General features: G+C 37.0%; 1 protein-coding gene, 1 long non-coding RNA gene and 1 other non-coding gene across 5 annotated transcripts; all 3 read right to left on the bottom strand.

The window, feature by feature from the left end:
* Window positions 1-626: 626 nt before the first annotated feature.
* On the bottom strand, window positions 627-4,218 carry LOC138903742 (uncharacterized). Its single transcript, XR_011413128.1, has 2 exons — window positions 3,816-4,218; window positions 627-946 (listed from the first exon to the last, which is right to left on the bottom strand). It is a non-coding gene; the product is annotated as an uncharacterized lncRNA (long non-coding RNA).
* Window positions 4,219-7,975: 3,757 nt separating this feature from the next.
* LOC104116315 (origin of replication complex subunit 1A-like) lies at window positions 7,976-18,216 on the bottom strand. 3 transcript variants are annotated; one of them, XM_009627141.4, is made up of 17 exons: window positions 18,021-18,216; window positions 16,184-17,031; window positions 15,937-16,072; window positions 15,364-15,516; window positions 15,127-15,267; window positions 14,889-15,040; window positions 14,697-14,796; window positions 14,456-14,578; window positions 14,217-14,378; window positions 14,075-14,132; window positions 13,808-13,986; window positions 13,545-13,659; window positions 12,722-12,792; window positions 11,081-11,176; window positions 10,748-10,824; window positions 9,230-9,313; window positions 7,976-8,278 (listed from the first exon to the last, which is right to left on the bottom strand). In XM_009627141.4, exons 2-17 carry the CDS (start codon window positions 16,954-16,956, stop codon window positions 8,215-8,217), a joined length of 2,484 nt encoding a protein of 827 aa, XP_009625436.1. In that variant the 5' UTR covers window positions 16,957-17,031; window positions 18,021-18,216; the 3' UTR covers window positions 7,976-8,214. The 3 variants fall into 3 exon arrangements, with proteins under 3 accessions (XP_009625436.1, XP_033517269.1, XP_033517271.1); XM_033661378.2 differs by lacking the exon at window positions 18,021-18,216 and adding an exon at window positions 17,326-17,632; XM_033661380.2 differs by lacking the exon at window positions 18,021-18,216 and adding an exon at window positions 17,132-17,249.
* LOC117281530 (small nucleolar RNA snoR28) lies at window positions 15,379-15,456 on the bottom strand. Its single transcript, XR_004512162.1, has one exon. It is a non-coding gene; the product is annotated as a small nucleolar RNA snoR28 (small nucleolar RNA).
* Window positions 18,217-18,835: the final 619 nt, after the last annotated feature.

Below are 18,835 nucleotides of genomic sequence, written 5' to 3' on the forward strand. Positions count from 1 at the left end.
GGTCGACCTAAACCCGCTGCTCTGGAGTACAGGCGACGGGAGTCTGTGCTCCTCCCCCGACCTGAGATATGGCAGGAGCAAGTGGAATCAATCCAGCCTGAGCTAAGGTGTTGAACATGCTCAGAAACTGAGCTAGACTCTCTTGGAGGGTTGGTGCAGCAACAGATATCTCAGGTGTCTACCCTCCAGCTGGAGCTACTGGGGGATCCTCTGTAGCAGCTCGTGCGGGTGCTCTAGCTGCACCACATGGAAGTCCTCGGCCTCTACCCCGGCCTCTCGCAACTCTAGCATGGGGCGCGGGTGCCTAATCATCAGATCCACTTGTACGTGTCCTCACCATTTGTGAGAGAATAGAATACAAAAGTTAAGAATTTCAAAGTCAACAATTTCACACGACAAGGAATCAAAGAAGTGAAATTTTTCCTAATAGTTCCATAGCCTCCCGAAGATAAATACAAACGTCTCTGTACCAATCTGCGAGACTCTACTAAACTTGCTTGTGACTCACAACATCTATGAACCTAGAGCTCTCATACCAACTTTTTACGACCCAAATTTTCCCTCCGCATGACGTCGTGATGGTACCTAGTCTCTACGACAAGGTAAGCCTGATATTTGCGGAATAATGAAATGAAAATATAAATTTAACAACTAACTTTAGCAATAACAACATGACTGGGTACCATGCCGCCTCGCATGTATAATAACCAACAATTCAAAAATACACAGAAATCTCAAAACCCGGAACATCATAAGTCACAAACTACAGAAGGAAACTAGTATCTCTATACACTAGAGTCTAATAACAGAAGTAAGGAAGGTAAATGACATAGGAGGGAATAGAGGGGGACTCCGAGGTTTGCGGACGTGGCAGATATACCTTGAAGTCTTCGGACAGCAACAAGCACTCTCAGCTAGTAGCGGGGTTGATAAAAAGTATCTGAATCTGCACACAAAACATGTGTAGAAGAGTAGCATGAGTATACCACAACGGTACCCAGTAAGTGTCAAGCCTAACCTCGGTCGAGTAGTGACGAGATCAGGTCAGGGCCATACTAGTATATATAAAATAAACTAAGACAGAATGAAATATTGCAGTACAATAAGTACTGAAATTTAACAAAGAATGAAATCATAGCAATTCAACAGCTCAGTATACTGAAATAACAACAGGGGATCTACCGGAATACCGTTTTGTAGTCCCAAAGTAAATATGCAGAGCAGGGGGATCTACCGGAATATCGTTCCATAAGTCCCAAAGTAAATATGCAGAGCAGGGGGATCTACCGGAATACCGTTCCGTAGTCCCAAAGTAAATATGCAGAGCAGGGGATCTACCAGAATACCGTTTTGTAGTCCCAAAGTAAATATGCAGCGCAAACAATGGAAATACAACTACATCATGAAATCTTACGATTTAGACTAAGTATCAGTCAAGGAAGATGCGGGAAATTCACTAAGCATGCTGCACAGAATTCACATAAGCAATTAAGACACGTAGACATGTTGTTCTAGACTAAATAGGATAAATTCATATACAAGTGTAGCTCAGTTAAAGGAAGACAGTTATTTTACTTAATGAAAACGGAGTTTTGCAACAATAGCTCGTGTACACACTCGTCACCTCACGTACACGGCGCTCATATATCAAAAGCAGTATCAAATCCTAAGGGGAGTTCCCCCACACAAGGTTAGGCAAGTCACTTACCTCGAACCAAGCTAAATCAATCGGTAACAATGTCTTTTCCACGAATATCCGACTCTCAATGGCCCAAGTCTAGCCAAAAATAATTGCATATCATAAATACAACTATAATAGACTCATCTAATCAATGAAATCAATACTTTAACAAAAATTCCAAAATTCGCCCTAAAAAGTCGACCCGAGCCCACATCTCGAAATCGGGCAAAAATCACAAAATCCAAAATCTCATTCACTCACGAGTCCAACCATTCCAAATTTATCAAAATCCGACCTCAAATGACTACTCAAAACCCCAAATCAAACTCTTCAAAACTCTAGCCTCCAACTCCCAATTTTCACCTTAAATACACACTAACTAGGTGGGAAAATAAATGGGGAAGCAAGATTATTGATCAAAAATAAGTACAAGGGACTTAGCTCAAGAAACCCCTCAAAATGCTCCCAAGAAATCGCCAAACCCGAGTTCAAAATGTTGAAAATAAGCAAAAATCGTGAACCTTTGCATTTAAGTGTTTTGTCCAGAAATCTCGCACATGCGGACCTCTGTCGCATCTGCGACGCCGCACCTACGAAAATACCTTCGCAGGTGCGGATTCCACATAGAATCCCAGGCTCCGCTCGTGCGGCTATGCGACCGCATCTCCGACTATTGTAGGTGCGGAAATGCATCGCACCTGCGGCTTCCCCTCACACCTGCGCCTAGCTGCCCGCATCTACGACTCTCGCAGGTGCGGGAAAATCTTCGCACCTGCGGTTCTTGCCCAGCTCCTTCTTGGCCGCATCTGCGGCTCCTCCTTTGCATATGCGATCCCGCACCTGCGGTCTCCCGTCCGTAGGTACGAAAACACCAGAAACAAGAAAATCTTCAGCAACTAGCCTAAGTCCAAATTCAATCCGTTAAGCATCCGAAACACACCCGAGGCCCCCGGGACCTCAACCAAACATACCAACAAGTCCTAAAATACCATACAAACTTAGTCGAGCCCTCAAATCACATCAAATAACGCTAAAAACATGAATCACCCTCTGATTCAAACTTAATGAACTTGAAACTTTAAACTTCTACAACCGATGCCGAAACCTATCAAATCACGTCCGATTGACCTCATATTTTGCACACAAGTCATATTCGACATTACGGACCTACTCCAACTTCCGGAATTAAATTCCGACCCCGATATCAAAATTTTCACTACCGGTCCAAATTTTACCATTTCAAGCCTAAATGAGTTACAGACCTCCAAAACATAATTCGGACACGCTCCTTAGTCCAAAATCACCCAACGAAGCTAATGGAACCGGCGAAACTTCATTCCGGAGTCGTCTTCACACAGTTCCGACTACGGTCAAAATCCTAAGACTTAAGCCTTTATTTAGGGACTAAGTGTCCCAAAACACTCTAGAAACCAAAATAAAACCTCCCGGCAAGTCACATAAGCAGAAAAAGGTACTGGGGAAACAGTAAATAGGGAATCGGGGTTAATACACTCCAAACGACCGGTCGGGTCATTACAGAAAATGTATAACTTAGTTTATCTTTTTCTTTAGTGCTTAGTTATGTAAATAATATTAGTACTTATTAGCTATACTTATTTTAGCATGACCTATATAGTATTTTTAGATTATGTTAATTTTTATTATGGCTTATTAATTAGCAATATTTATTTTATGTAATTTTATTATTTTATCTTTGTTATTAAATATTTTAATGTTATGACTTATGTCATATTATTGTGTTAGTTTCTTGTAAAATACATTATATAGTTGTATTTTACTAGGATTTAAGAAATATTTAGAGCACAAATTACATATTTTATGTTATGAAGATTTTACCGGAAAAAAACTCAAAAACTCAAAAAAACCCAAAAAATTTGAGAAAAATCGAGATTGAAAAATCCGACTTTGTTGGTTTGATTTATAAATTTAAAAAACCGTCACCATTGATTTGGTTTTGATAATTGAAAAATTCGAATCAACCCACATATGTAAACGATATTGTATTCCAGTCATATAGGAATTTATTCCCATTTGATTAAAAGCACCTAAACAGGTTATGTACATGAGGCAACTTCATCAAACATTTACAAATTAAAGAAAAAGAAGAGAGAACCTTTGTGCAGAAAACTTCGCCGGAATCCACGGACCTCCAAACTCACCGAAAAATCTGGAAAACTCGGCGATAAAACAGATTGAAAACGAGCTATTCGTGGTTGCTTTTTACTGGTTATTGGGGTGATGATTTGGTGGTTTAGGGACTGTTTTTGGGCAGTTTTTGAACAGCTTTTCAGCTAGGTTCCATGGAGGAAAACAATTGGTTTCAAGGTTTTTCCCCTGATTTTGACGATGGAGCTTGATTTATAGAGTTTTCATGGTTAGAAATTTTTTGGGTCTCGCTATGGGAAGCTTGGAAAATGCAGAAGAAGGCCGTTTTTCAGTTGTTTTCTCTCCTCTCCCTTTTTCAGTGAGTCCTTGTAATATATATGCTGAGTGTTTTATAGTGGATAAGGATGCCAGACTCCCTTTCACGTGAGTTTTGTAGAAAAATTGATTTGCATTTGTGTTCATCATTGAAATGTGTTATAAAATTACTAGCCTTACCAAAGCTTTACCAAAATTAGAAGAAAGATATATTTTTGTGAATTTTTTTCTATTGCAAATTAAAACAAAGCTAATAATTCAAAAATATGAATCTTGTGTGATTTTTAATTTTCTTAAGAAAAATTTATAAAAGGTAAAACAAAGCTAAAATATGTAGATTAAACTCAAAGAATATTTATATACTAAAAAGTAAAAACTAGTAAAAACAATTAGATTATGGTCAAAACTTAAGTGCTCATAATCACCTCTTGACTTAGCTTCTTAGATTTAGTTAGGCCCAATGTCCATTTTCATCCCTTAAAAACACATCATCAAACTATTTATTTTTTTATATTTTAATAATCTTGATAAGATGCAATGTTTGTGTCTTTAAAATTTGGTTAGACTCAAAATTTGGATAATGAAGACTACATCCAGTTTTATTGGAAGCAAGTAGTAGAGAGAAAATTTGTAGAAGGAATTGATTTCTGCAATTATAGGATACTCATCTTATTCCTCAATTTAATATTACTTCTATTCTATTCATCAGGAAAATGTGTAAACACAAAGAACAAAAATTCTACAACAAAAGAAATTATTATTTTCTAACTACGACACTTCTGATATGTATATCTTAACAAAAGAAAGGGAAGGAAAAAAAAGAGATGTTTCTAGCAATGCAAAAAGACAAAATATAAGAGAAACTATATTGCCAAAATCAAGGTATTTTTGGTAACTAACTTTGTATTAAACATCAAAAGAAGTCATTACAAAATCATTGCTAGACTTGACATAATCAGCTATCTCAAAGATAACAAAAAAGACAAACGATAAACCTACATAACCTGAGCAGAAGGAACATAAGATTAGAATATAAGGGTGTGCAGCAATATCCTAGCTCCAGCTGATACTCACATTACAGATGGATGTAGTATTCTAGTAATGGGTTTAATTGCTCATGTAACTTGATAGAAGGATGTGGCAGTCGAGGATTAGGGTGGTAGATTAGTAGGTAGTCGAGCTTTCTCCCCATGTCTTCTCAGTTCGATAGCGTTAGTGTTAGTATGATATCTCTTTATTCCTAGATTGTTATTACTACCTAGTGTTTACTTGCTTACTTACTACTTGTTGCCATTACTTTTTTTCATTCTTCCTTTAGCCGAGGGTCTATCGTAAATAGCATCTCTGGCCTTCCAGAATAGGGGTAAGGTTGCGTCCATCTTACCTTCCCCAGACTCCACTCGTGGGAACTCACTGGGTTTGTTGTTGTTGACATCTCATGAACTAATAACAATTAAAATGACAACATAATCCAATAACCTACTATAGATTAACATTGTATCTAATACAAAATTCTATGTTCTAATACATATTTTATTCACAATATAATAAAATATGAACTATTTCATTAGTTTACAAAATTTTAAGTCCTAATACATATTTTATTCACAATATAATAATATCAATCAATATACATTCAAACAATTTGATTATTGCACAAGACATAAGTATTATAGTTTGAACTATTCAAATATTATCTTAAAATATTTCGTAAATAAAGTTTAGACACAAGAATAATGGCTCTGATACTACTGAAGGATTGCATATAGGTGTTCATAGCACGAAGCGGAAGATAATAACAATCCAAGGCCGATTTTTTTCTTTTTATATATAAAAGATTATAATTAGTGGAACTTAATTTAACTTCTTGCTAAGTCAAGAGGACTCCAACGAATCTTCTCCACAACTTTATATCAAGGTCCCTGTTTGTGGCTATAAGGTTATTATTGCTATAGTAATTATAAATTCGTAACAAAAATATACTAGTTAGCTATGAAATTTTATTGTAGCAATAAATTTGTGGCTATTGAATAACTATTGTCATGATAGTTAGCAACTGTAGCAAATTTGAGGAATTAGCTTTACCATTTTAATCTTTGTAGCTAAGAAATTTAACGAAATCCTAAATAGCCACAAAATTTTATTTTTTGTGGCTATTGTTAAGTATTAGCCATGATTTTTATATTTGTAGCTAAGAATGCGCTCTGATACCACTGAAAGATTGCATATAGGTGTTTGTAACACGAAACGGAAGACAATAACAATCCTAGGCAGATCTTTTTCCTTTTAATATATAAAAAATTATAATTAGTGGAACTTAATTTAACTTCTTACTAAATCAAGAGTACTCCAACAAGTCTTCTCCAAAACTTTATATCAAGGTTCCTGTTTGGGGTCATGTAACAACACTCCACTTGATGAAATGAAAACAACATTTACCACCTTTAGAGTCTGGTGATACCATTTTATTATTTAATTAGATGGTATTATTCACTTAAAAATTAAGCAAAATGTAAAAGAGAAGAAAAATATGTCTAAAATTTATAGGCAAAAATACTAGTAGATTTCATATATGTAGTTATGACCTTTGCGTATATAGATCTACATATGCAACTATGACTCATTTTTATCTCTAGATGTCTCTTTCCATAATTTTCACATGTGTATTCCGCCATTGTGAATATGAAGATGATAAGTCAAACAATGGTTTTGTTTCATTCTCTTGTATTTTAACTTCTTCTTTTTTTTTCCGTAATTTATTCTTCCTGAAAGATTTGTTAAAAAAATATGCGAGAATAGAATATCAATATTCATATTTTATTTTAAAATTTTATTTTTTTACATATAAAATTACATGAATAACTTATATCCATCATGTCGCTACCTATATAGAGCTAATTCCTCCTAAACCATGCAGAACACAAATAGTTCCAAATATTGAACCTCAATCAAGTTAGGGCAATGGCTCCTCCTTAATTTAGCGTTTAGTTTGATAGCCACTGGTATAGTTGCTGATTATAAGCCTTGTATTTATGCTTCGCCATCACCACCACCGCCTTAACCATTTTCGCTACCTCCTTATTACTATAAATCACCTCCTCCTCTGTCTCCCTCTTATCAAAGTCTAGTTGATTAATTTCCTATAGGTGGGATTTCAACAAACGCCACTACCTCTGTAGAGTTTATCAAGCTATGATCCAAATGTATATTCTAGGGAATCTACCTAAGTAAGAATCGGATACACTTGTTGAATCCCAAAACCATTTTTTTAGTGCAACATATGTTCATAAAGTGTACTTTCAATATCAATATCATGTTTCATACCAAATGGAAATACCATATCTCAAGCATAAGGTCAAATCATGTGTTCAGTATCCAAACATATGTATCGACAGTGTCAGTTCATCCTTTTTTACTAACATACATAATATAATTACTTGTCTTGTATGTAGGAGTGGGAATCATAATCATAAATCAATCATATCTTCAAAAGCAATTTTAATGCAGTGGAATCTATTTCATGACGTGCTATCGGTCAACATTCTTTTTTCTTGAAATGGAAAGCACTATTAACACTAGCAAATTCTTGTTCTCTTTCTATGACAAACTCGACCAAGTCATATTCAACCTATTCCATTCAACCCTCCATAGCAATCATGCAGTTTATCTAATGCCAGCTTTGATTGTTAATTAACTCTATGTACTCTATAATGCTCAGATCCATGCTATACATGCCTTGTCATACCATATGAATAATTACATCCTGTCCACAGAATCTCATCATACTGTCAAACTTCATATTTTTCTGAATCTGGAGAAATATTTAAATAGACAGATAAGACGATAATCGGCTATTGGAAAAACATCCTCATAACACATTCAAATAAGTCGTACCAATTTCAATCAAGATTCTGGAATTGGTCCAAATAAATAATGTTTAACAAGCGCATAGATAACAAGGAAAATAGGACTGTTTTTGTGAAGAATTTTCTGAGTTTGACGTGAACTGAAAATGACTGGGAAAAAGGATATGAAACCAATGATTATCCATGAAGGAAAAAGAATTGCAACGAAACTCGAACATCCACAAATCATAGATACTTAGCCAACCATGGCAACTCCTTGCTCTCTTTAAGTGCAAAAGAAACATCATCACTGCAACAAAAACGCAATCAATCAGGATCAAAGCAACCATTACAACTAATTTTTAACATTTCAGCATTTGGGTTTTTTTTTTTTTTTTTGGGGGGGGGGGGGGGGTGGGGGAGGTAGGGGGTGTTTGGAAGAATGAGGAGGATAATTTCTCTTCATTTTTAGAAGCTCTAAGCTAAGGTTTCATTCTAAAAGCACTTTAGCGTCTGTAGAGTTATTGATGAATCAAAAACTACTAAAACATGGGGATTTCCAAAAATTTACAAGATTAGAAGTTGGATGAAAGAACTTCACTTTACCATAATCTTTTCAAAAAGCCAACATTTCAAGAGGTTATTTTGATGGACTAAAACAGCTTATCATTAGTTGAATGAAAGAGTTTCACTTAACAGATGACATCTGGAAAGAGCAACAAGTTATTCATCCTTAATATCCTATCTGAAACATTTCTTTCCTAATATAGATCATCCATGCAAGAAACAAGCATAAGGTCTTCATTTTGAAGATCTTAATAAATAAACAGAAAAATAAGCTTTCATAAGAGGGTTTACACAATTAAGATCCTGAATTCAAGTCTTGCCATCGGCTATAACCAGAACGCTTAGGCCCCAAAAAGAATCAGGTACAAATTGAAAACCTAAATAAATACAAATGCTGAGGAACCCCAATCCAACTTAGCCTAGACTTCCCATAAACAAGGAAAAACATGGACGAACAACAAATTTGCCAGATAAAATTCCCATATAGTCAGATGTTGAGTTTCTTTCTCAAATGTGTTGATAAATGTATGTTTGAGTCTATCATAACAAAGTTGTCACTGTTAAGATTTTTGGGCACAGATGATTATGCATTTTGATTATTTAGGATGATCTTCTATAACGACATTTTAATTGAAAGAGAAAATCAGGTACAAGGGTTGATTCACATACAACTGAGGACTTGAAAGAAACTGACCTTGGGAAGTTGAGCTGTAACTTTTGCAATTTATGCTTCACTCCAGGTTCACATAGAAGTATTCTGCATTCACCAAGCTTGCATCTGCCACCAAACAAAATAAATGACATAAGTAGGATAATTAACAAAATGAAAGAGGATTTACAATCACCATTCACTGGCATCCACTTTTATTCATATCAATGATTAAATGTATTTCACGACATTATGAGAGAACACGGAGTGCAAGTTCAGTGAGGTTTGGAGACAGACCCTAGAGTCTAAAGGTTTCAAGTTGAGTAGGACGAAAATAGAATACTTAGAGTGCAAATTCAGTGAGGGACACATGAAATAGAAGTGGACGTGAAGTTTGATACACAAGTCATTCCCAAGAGAGATAGTTTCATGTACCTTGGGTCTGCTTTCCAAGGCAACCGGTAGATTGACGAGGATGTTACACATCGTATTGGAGTGAGGTGGATGAAATGGAGGCTCGTATCTGGTGTTTTGTGTGATAAGAATGTGCCACCAAGACTTAAGGGCAAGTTATACATAGTGGTAGTTAGACCGACTATGTTGTATGGTGCTGAGTGTTGGCCAGTCAAGAAATCCCATGTTCAGAAGATGAGAGTAGCAGAAATGAGGATATTGAGATTGATGTGTGGGCATATCTGGAAAAATAAGATTAGGAATGAGGTTATTAGGGGCAAGGTGGGAGTGGCCCCTATGGAAGACAAATTGCAGGAATCGAGGCTGAGATGGTACGGGCACGTGACGAGGAGAGACATCGATGTCCCGGTTAGGAGGTGTGAGAGGTTGACCATGACGGGTCTAAGGAAGGGTAGAGGTAGGCCAAAAAAGTATTGGGGAGAGGTGATTAGGCATTGGGGAGAGGTGATTAGGCAGGACATGGCATTGCTTCAGCTTACCGAGGACATGATCCTCGATAGGAAAGTGTGGAGGTCGCGAATTAGATTGAAGTTTGATAGGTAGTCGGGAGTTTCTCATAATCTTACCAGTAGCATTAGTATTATTCTTACAGTTTCGTGTTCCTAGATTTTTGTTATTCCATGTTGTGTCATTCTTATCAGTATTGCTAATAGTATCCTTGTATGTCTTTTGTTAGATCTTTGTTATTACACATAGTGTCTTTGTTTTTTGTCTCTTGTTATTGTTATTATTGGTTACTCCCTGTTTAGCGTTCCTTAAGCCGAGGGTCTATCGGAAACAGCCTCTCTACCTTCACAAGGTAGGGGTAAGGTCTGCGTATACACTACTCTCCCCAGACCCCCACTTATGTGATTACACTGGGTTTTTTGTTGTTGTTATGAGAGAACACGGAACTAATCGTTAATGATGACAGCCAGGGGCCACCAACACGGTAAGGAATGTTTTACTACCAGAATTTGCTAATAAAAGGATCAGGGCTTGCTACTCACGATATAGAGCAATTAAACAAGAAATCTGGAACTTCATTAATGCAAAGTTACAAATTTATAGCTTGAAAATTTCAGGGAACGAAAGAATATTGTAGCTTACCCGACTTTTAAAAGCGTATCCCACCCTGGAAAATTTTCACTATTGCTTGTACAGAGACAGGAAACAGTTATTGCCAACTGCATTGAGAAAACTATGTTAGGGAGCAAACTTAAAAAAGAATCAAGCTACTACAGAAGAGAGATAGGCCAGAAGACTTTAAAATAAGAGCATAAAAACCAAGGTAGAAGAAAGAGTAGAATCAAAGGAGAAAGAATAAATTGGAAAAGAGATCAATTAATCCGGTTTATTCACTACAAGAGACACATAATCCATCACTAAATCATAGATGCCAAAAGAGGCGAAACTGCAAAAGACAGAAGACAGGTTACCTACCTTGTCAAAGGTGGTCTCACTCATCCCTGTCTTATGACCCTCATAGACCATAGCTGCCAAGAAGATTTTACTCAGTTTGGAGCAGCTTCTCATCACCTACAGAAAAACAAATAATTAGATATAATGCAAGCACTATGATACAGTGTACAAAAGAAACAAAATCCTTATACCCCCCCCCCCCCCCCCCACACACACACACACAGCCAGTGAAACATTAGCTAGCACTTAGTCGCTGCATCCTTATGGATCAACTACAGAAGAACAGAGCTAGTCATAACAGGATTGCACTACGAAATTGTTGGAGTTCCCATTTTGTACTAAGAGATGGTCAGCAGAACTCCTTTGGTAAATTTCATTTCAATGCTTACATGCATATAAGGATACTCCCGTTCTTCCCAGAGTAGTCAAAAGCGAAAAGCTCAAAAAAGCACCAAAGTATGTCGGAGCTTTAAGCGCAAATCGCAGTTAAAGCGTGGGGGTTTTCGAAGAAAAGCACCAATGAAGAGAAACAAAAATAGAAATGCAATGCAAGAAAATGCAACTATAAACGCAAAGGATAATTATTTGGACAAAAGAATGAAAAAACTATAATTAAGCTATATATATATATATATATATATATATATATATTGCTGTGCCCTTAAGGACCGAACGCAAGGGTGAACGTGCACATGCCTTAGCCCCTTGGTTGACGCCTACGCTAAAAGCGCCAATTAAGCGAGACGAAGCACTCAACCTAGTTTTCCCCAAGCTTCAGGGCTTAAGGGCGCTTTAAGCGAGCCTTTAACAAAGCTGATTCTTCCAGCAATTGATAGGATTATAAACTATTGGAGACATCCATTTGGACACCCAAAAAGTTTTGGTGAAGCAGAGAGTTCAAATTTTAGCTATTTTTTACAAAACTACCTACCCACACAATGGATGCCAACTAGTTTGTGAATGGGAGTAATGGCAAGACAACAAAGAAAGAAAAAAAGATAAGTGGCTCAACAACAGGGGCCTTGGAAAAATATCTGGTTCAATTTGGCGCCTCTTAAGGTCTCTTGCTTCTCCTGGATACCCAAACCAACTTCTAACAGAGAGGTTTTCAGCTTTGCAGTAGATGTACACTGTGCGAAGAACAGTCTGAAGAAGTTACCCACCTCTTTGAGCCTTGCAGAGTAACAAGTCAGTTACAGAACATGTTTTTGTCAATACTTGGCATGTATCGGGTCATGCCATATTCCATTACAGAACTGCTGAAGTGTTGGACCAGGGAGGGGCTGTGCGAGAAAGCTCAAAATACGTGGAACACTATACCTCAAGCCATCTGGTGGACTGTTTGGCTTGAAAAAAATTACAAATTTTTTTAAGGCAAAGAAGAAACATACATAGCCTTAAACATAGATGCTTCATTGCTAGCTTTTTGGTGCAAACTAGCTATTGTACAAGATGTAGAGGCAATGTTAGACACAATAGCTAATTTGCAAAACCTGTAATTACGCCTGGGGCACTGGCTTAGTGCATTAGTTTTATAAAAAAACTTTTATCTATAATTAAAAAAAGGGAAGAAAGTGGACTCTTGATTGTTATCGAGAAGATAAGTACCCTTTAACTAAAATGAATATTGAGATTACACCAGTGTGTTCCTTTTGGACTCACTTGGATATGAGGAGCCTGGAACATTTCCTGAATGGCTGCTTCAACATCTGCCATTCTGACAAGCATTTTACCTGTAACATAAAGCAAGCATATATTAGTAATCTGTATAAAACCACCTAGCTAAAAGATATTAGCAGCAAGGAGTAGTTAATGCCTCCAACCACCATTAAAACACCTAGGAGATCTATTGCTATGAATAGCAAGGATGAAGATTGCTGTACATTCTATTTTGTTACTCAAAACAGCTAATACTGATGCTGCTTCATTACGATGTGAGATATCAAGAGATTGCCTATAAGAACCTAAGATCCACCTTGGTTAATGAAATACGCCAACCCCTGAAACACCAGAGGTAACACCATAAAATCTTGGGAGATGGCACAGTTGATTATATAAAGAATGGAAACTATCAAATTAGCTTACATTATTGACACATGTCTAGTAAATCAGCTTCCTGTTGAATGTGACTACTGGGTTGAATTCAATTTATCATTTGTAGGCACTAGCTCATTGATGCATCTCACGAGGCATCCTTTTATTGCTTGAATGCTTGTATTCTATAATTTTAACAGTCGTGATATCCCTATTTGAATTCAATTGGTGAATGAAATGAATGTTGGGGAATAAAAGAGGTCATCGATTGCTGAAACATGTATCACAAGTTTAAGAAATTTGACACTAGGAAATAGAGATAAAGATGTAGACAACATTCCATCTGTTACATATGTTCATCACCAGAACAAATGTGTATTTCCTTCTACTGGAATTCCAAGTATTTGTTTCTTGCCACTAGTGTCTATTTAGTTCGAGATTTAGCTCTCACCTGCTGCAGCAGAATTGGGAATTGATAGCAATTTCTTAGCATGATAGTCTGCAAGTTCCGCAGCTCGCCTACATATTTCTAGTGCACGGCGTGCATCGCCTGAAACGGCTGCCACCTGGATTTATGTGTAAAGTGGACATTGCTTTAAAATCAGTTTAAGTATCACATTTACAACAGCAGACAAGCTCAAGTATGTGATTTGATAATTAGAATCGGGTAATAAAGATAAGCTCCTGGTAGAGATGCACCACAGAAGGACCAACCTTCCTTGAAGCAAATTCAATTGCCGGTTTTTCAAAGGCATCAATTCCATTGAGGCGAGTTACAATAATTTCTTGAAGCTGCTGATAGTTATATGGACCAAAGCAAAGTCTTTGTATGCCCATACGACTTGAAATCCGCGGAAGCAACTTCTCCGGAAGATCCATAGTATTTGCAATACCTGTTGGTGAGAAAAGTTAACATTTTATCTTTACATGTAATAACTAACGCGGATGGAAGGAAACATTGACAGCAAATTGTACACACACCTATAACAATCAGTTTGGAATTTGGCTTTGTAGGCCAATCGAGAATGTTATATAAAACCTGTAATTAAAAGAAAAAAGGTCATGATGTGCGACTTGCTGTTTTGGATATTTATCATGCTGGATAAAAGGATGCATCATTTACCGCTTGATTTCTGGTAACCAGGAGATCAAGTTCATCTATAAGTAGAATACATGGGCGGTTGTCCTCTTTGCTACATTCAGTCACATCTGAAAACCGCTCATTCAAGAAGTGAAGAGCCTTTTTCCAACCGACCCTATGTCCACTAAGTGCTTCATAAATAACCTGAAACAGTTAAGAGAAACATTTCAGAGAATAAAGACATCGTCTGCATCACCAGAAAGATTGAACTTCAAACTTACACTGTAAATATTCTCAGGTGAAGCCAATTTTAGGCCATTAATCTCCACAAAACAATAAGGTTTAATGCTCCCTGCATCAACTTCACACCTTAAATTCCTCATTACTGCTAGTACACTCATTGTCTGCAGTATAGTGCAGATAAAGGAACAAATCAGTAATGTCTGACAAGCCTAAAAGATAGAGGCAAAACATGACTGCCTTGTGTTATCACTCAGGGTATTCCCCTAAGCCAATAGATACCTTTCCTGTCCCAGGAACACCATGTATGTAAAGGCATCTGCCCAGGCATTGATCCTCACATATGGCACCTTTTATGAAAGTAGTTATCTCTTCCACTTCTCTGCCAAAAAAAAAAAAAAAAAAAAAAAGCACTTGCTTATCAGATAAATATGGAGCAAATTGCATAAAGAGTGCACCTCGGGAAAGACATACTTCATCCTACAAGGTAGAGACTTGGGCAAAGTTGCCAGTAAAAGGGTTCCTTTTGCTTTCTCAAGTTCAGTAAGCTTGTGAGATCTCACATGTTCTGGTATCCTCTTTGCACCTATCTTTTGTAGTCCAAAAAAGCGTCCCTTTCTTGAATTCTGCACTCTTAGAAAAACTAATTAGCTTCTGCTTTAAGCAACATGAAGAAGTGAAGTAGGAATCTGACAAAGGACAATTTGTATACCGCAGCCAACGGATGAGCTGGAGATGGTCTGGTTAATGGATTAGTTTGGTTTTCCTCTTCATACTCTATTTCATCATCCACGTCAGAATCTGGATCTTCGCAAGAGTTCCAGTCCTCGTCGTTCTCAGCTTCTTCCTCATCCTACCAAATGAGGAGACGGCTTATTAGTTCCAAAATCTTCCATCACATATAAACAAAGGTTCCACAAAATATCATCAAATTTTTTTTAGAACACACCATATCATTATCTTCAATCTCAGCAATGCGCTTGAAACTATGCCAGTGAATGTCATACTCATATTCACAGAGGAAAACATCATCTCCATCATTTCTCGCCTTCTCAAATTCTTTTGGATTCTTAACATAGCAATGCCTGATGACAGATTCCATCTGCAGACAGAATAGTAGGTCTTCATTAACAGATGTAATGGTCAATTACTCGTAACATAGCCAGTCAATATCAGACTGCCAAATAAGCAGAGAAATTGAAGCTTTGGCTTCTTTGCATTGGGGTGAGTCCTATCCTCTAGATCCGTTGTAACATCCAAAACCCAAAAAGCAAGCTTACCACTTGTAATCTTTCATTTTTAAGAACTCTATCAAAAACAATACTTAATGATAGATAAAAACATTTATGTCCATCTAATTTTTACTTTTGGGAAGTTATCAATCAATTGAACTGATCTACAAGGACAATTTTCTTCCTTAACAAAACTTACAATCCTCAAACGCAGCAAAATAGGTGGCATATAACCTACAAAGTAAAAATCATTACATTGTACGACAGAAAAGAGAATAGCATAATGTTACCTCAACATCAGCAAAATCATTAGTCCGATAGAGTTCTCTCCTTAAGTTATGTGGCTGTCTTCCTGCAGCCGTTTCCTCAGGAATAATATACCAATGTGCCCGAAACCAGTAGGTACCATCCACTTCTTTCCATACACTATAACATTGATATCAGAATTAACCAAACATCACGACTATTGATACGCAAAATTAAACAAAACCATAAAAAGTTCTTATAATTAACTTAGGAAATAAGAAGTTCAAATACCTGTCAATACGAGCCGCCCATAGATCACTGTCAAGTAACTTCTCCTTGGCAGTCCTTACCCGTTTCTTTCCCTTGGGTGGTGCGGGCATTTCCACCATTTTCCCTAATTTTTTCGCCTCACAGTACACACAAATCCAATCCCCTTCAGGAACCTCTTTCAGTGGTGGCTTCAAACACTTCAAATGAAACCCTCCTAAGCATTCATCACATTCAACCATAATCACCCTCCCTGCTGGCCTATAACAAATCCTACATTCCTCCACTTCGGGATCCTCATTATCCGAACTCGCATCTTCACTTCTCTTCACATACACATCATCCCCCACAGCAAACTCTCCCCCATCATAAACCACCTTTTTATAATACACCTTCTTCTTACAACCCCTTAAACTGCTTCTTTTTTCAACAGCCACATTCTTGTTCTCTGAAGACTTCCTTTTCCTCTTCGATTCAGTGGGTCCCGGTGTCGAAATGGGGGTAGAAACAGTGAGCTTTGATTTTCTTCTTGCTGAATTTGTGGCACTTTTGGGAGTGAATTTGAGAGATTTACGGAAGCGGGCAGAAGATGGAGGCGAAGGAAGTAGTGGTGGTGGGGTTTGAGGGGTGGAGGTAAGACGGAGGGAGCGGCGGCGAGGGGTGGGGTCTAGGGTTTGTGGGGTTGGAGGGATAATAGGGTTTAAAGGAGATAAATTAGAAACAGGCAGTTGCTTGTGTTGCTTAATGGGGGTTGTGTTAAGGGATTGTTTGGCTTTCTTCTTTGGGGTTTCTGCCATTGGAAGCTTCTACAGGAATCTAGACAATTGCTTTATCACCAGCTATAATTTGTCCAATTACCTTTGCAAGAAAGCCTACAGAAGATGTTAGCAAAATCTGAGTGTTCCGAAATTGAAAAAAACATAAATCAGATCAAAGTGCAAAATGAAAGAAGAGAATGAAGAAAACATATACACTGATAAGTAAATATAAAGTATATGGTAAGCAAAGAGCAATTAAGATATGCAAAAATCCTGCAATCAGCATAAAGCTCTGAACTGGAAAATCAATTTATTTCCACAAAGAATCCTGGAGTGTGGCTTTTAGTGTCATGATATAAGCAGAAGAAAACTAGAAGCTTTGCAACATATAGACTATACAAGAAATACCATTTCATTTTCTGAGAGAAGGTAAATATATTATAGATGCAGCACCAAGAAAGTGCTCGAATATGTAGAACTGAACAAAAACCTAGAGAAGAATCCCTTTCTAGTCTTGTATGGATTCTAAGAGGCCTAATATGGATTCTGCTTCATTTACAAGCTCCTCTCTACACCAAAAAGAAAACAAGAGTGCATAACTAAACTTGGTCTGTTAAATCGAATTAGCATTTGCTTAAAACAACTATATTCCTTTACACATAGGCGGAGAACACTGCTCTCAATATAGACATGTTGTCATTTCATTTGCATGATCTAGATAGGATCTACATTTGGTCGATTTGATGATTCAATTCAGGTTATTCGTCTTCTCGGTTTATATAGACAAATAGATCGAGCAAAAGAAGTTGATAATTATGAGTTATGACAACCTAAAGCAAAGTATAAACTTAAGTATGATTACTAATATCACACAAGCATATCACCCGTAAGAGCTTGCATTAGTGAAAATTGGGCATTTGTCAATTAATTGTTAGATCTAGAATCAGTATATCTAATGAAACAGATTGCCAGAACACTTGATAACTATTATAAATTAAGAAATAATCAGTACTCTTCTATAAATTAAAACAAATCGAAACTATTTCAGCATTTGAATAAAAACTTCATATACTAAATCTCAAAAATTGAAGGAGCTATATTACCTCGATGGTGCTGCGAGAGGGAGAGGGTAGCTGGAGGACTAGGTTTTCGCTGGAAAACGGGAGAGTTCCGACCGGCGAGAAGAGAAATGAGAAATCGCAGTCGCCGGTGGAATAGTAGAAAGAGGGGAAGAGAAGGGGGGGAAGGTAAGGGAGAAGCGGCGGTGAGGACAAAGGGGAAGTGTAAGAGAGAAATGGCGGGAAAGAATAAAGATGATTTTCTTTTTTTCTCTTTTAAACTTTAATGTTTTTATTTAAAAATATTCAAGAAATTGCTTATTTTAGATCGAATAGTCGTAATAAACTTGGAAACTAGAATTTGATCGAAAAGATATCATATGAAATTACGAATGTTTCTATTTGTGTAGGGCTTGGGAGTCAAAGTTATGTAATATCTATGTTGGCTGCTGATTAAATGTATCAGCTAATTAATTAATTAATCAAGATGTGCTCAAATGTTGGAAAAACAAATGCATTCAAGTAAAATGACTCAAATGTGATATGAGTAGTCTTTGGCATCCAGCCCGAATGAACTCAAATGTGATTGAATTATATACATTATTAGTTTAAATTAGAAATTCAAATTCAAAGAAGGTTAACTTAATATTGAATATAAAATAAATTTTCAAACAAAAATATAAGTAGTAATAAATTCAAAATTTTTTATTACATATGGTTTTGCTAATTTGAACGACTCTCTCTCTCTCTCTCTCTCTCCGACCTCCATTTTCTGCCCTCTCTCATCGACGATCTGCTAAACCCACTAGCGTGCTCACCAGCACCGGCTACCACACACAGGTAAGTCGACGATCTGCTAA

The sequence above is a fragment of the Nicotiana tomentosiformis genome, chromosome 1, assembly GCF_000390325.3.
Source record: "Nicotiana tomentosiformis chromosome 1, ASM39032v3, whole genome shotgun sequence".
NCBI classification, from domain to species: Eukaryota; Viridiplantae; Streptophyta; class Magnoliopsida; order Solanales; family Solanaceae; genus Nicotiana; species Nicotiana tomentosiformis.

What these genes read in the sequence shown, in the direction of transcription:
- LOC104116315 (XM_009627141.4), bottom strand. Translation starts at nt 16,956, where the DNA reads ATGGCAGAAACCCCAAAGAAGAAAGCCAAACAATCCCTTAACACAACC. An exon ending in CAGCTCATCCGTTGGCTGCG is followed by an intron (nt 15,041 to 15,126) that starts GTATACAAATTG and finishes CTAAGAGTGCAG; the next exon opens with AATTCAAGAAAGGGACGCTT. An exon ending in GTGAGACCACCTTTGACAAG is followed by an intron (nt 10,825 to 11,080) that starts GTAGGTAACCTG and finishes TTCTCAATGCAG; the next exon opens with TTGGCAATAACTGTTTCCTG.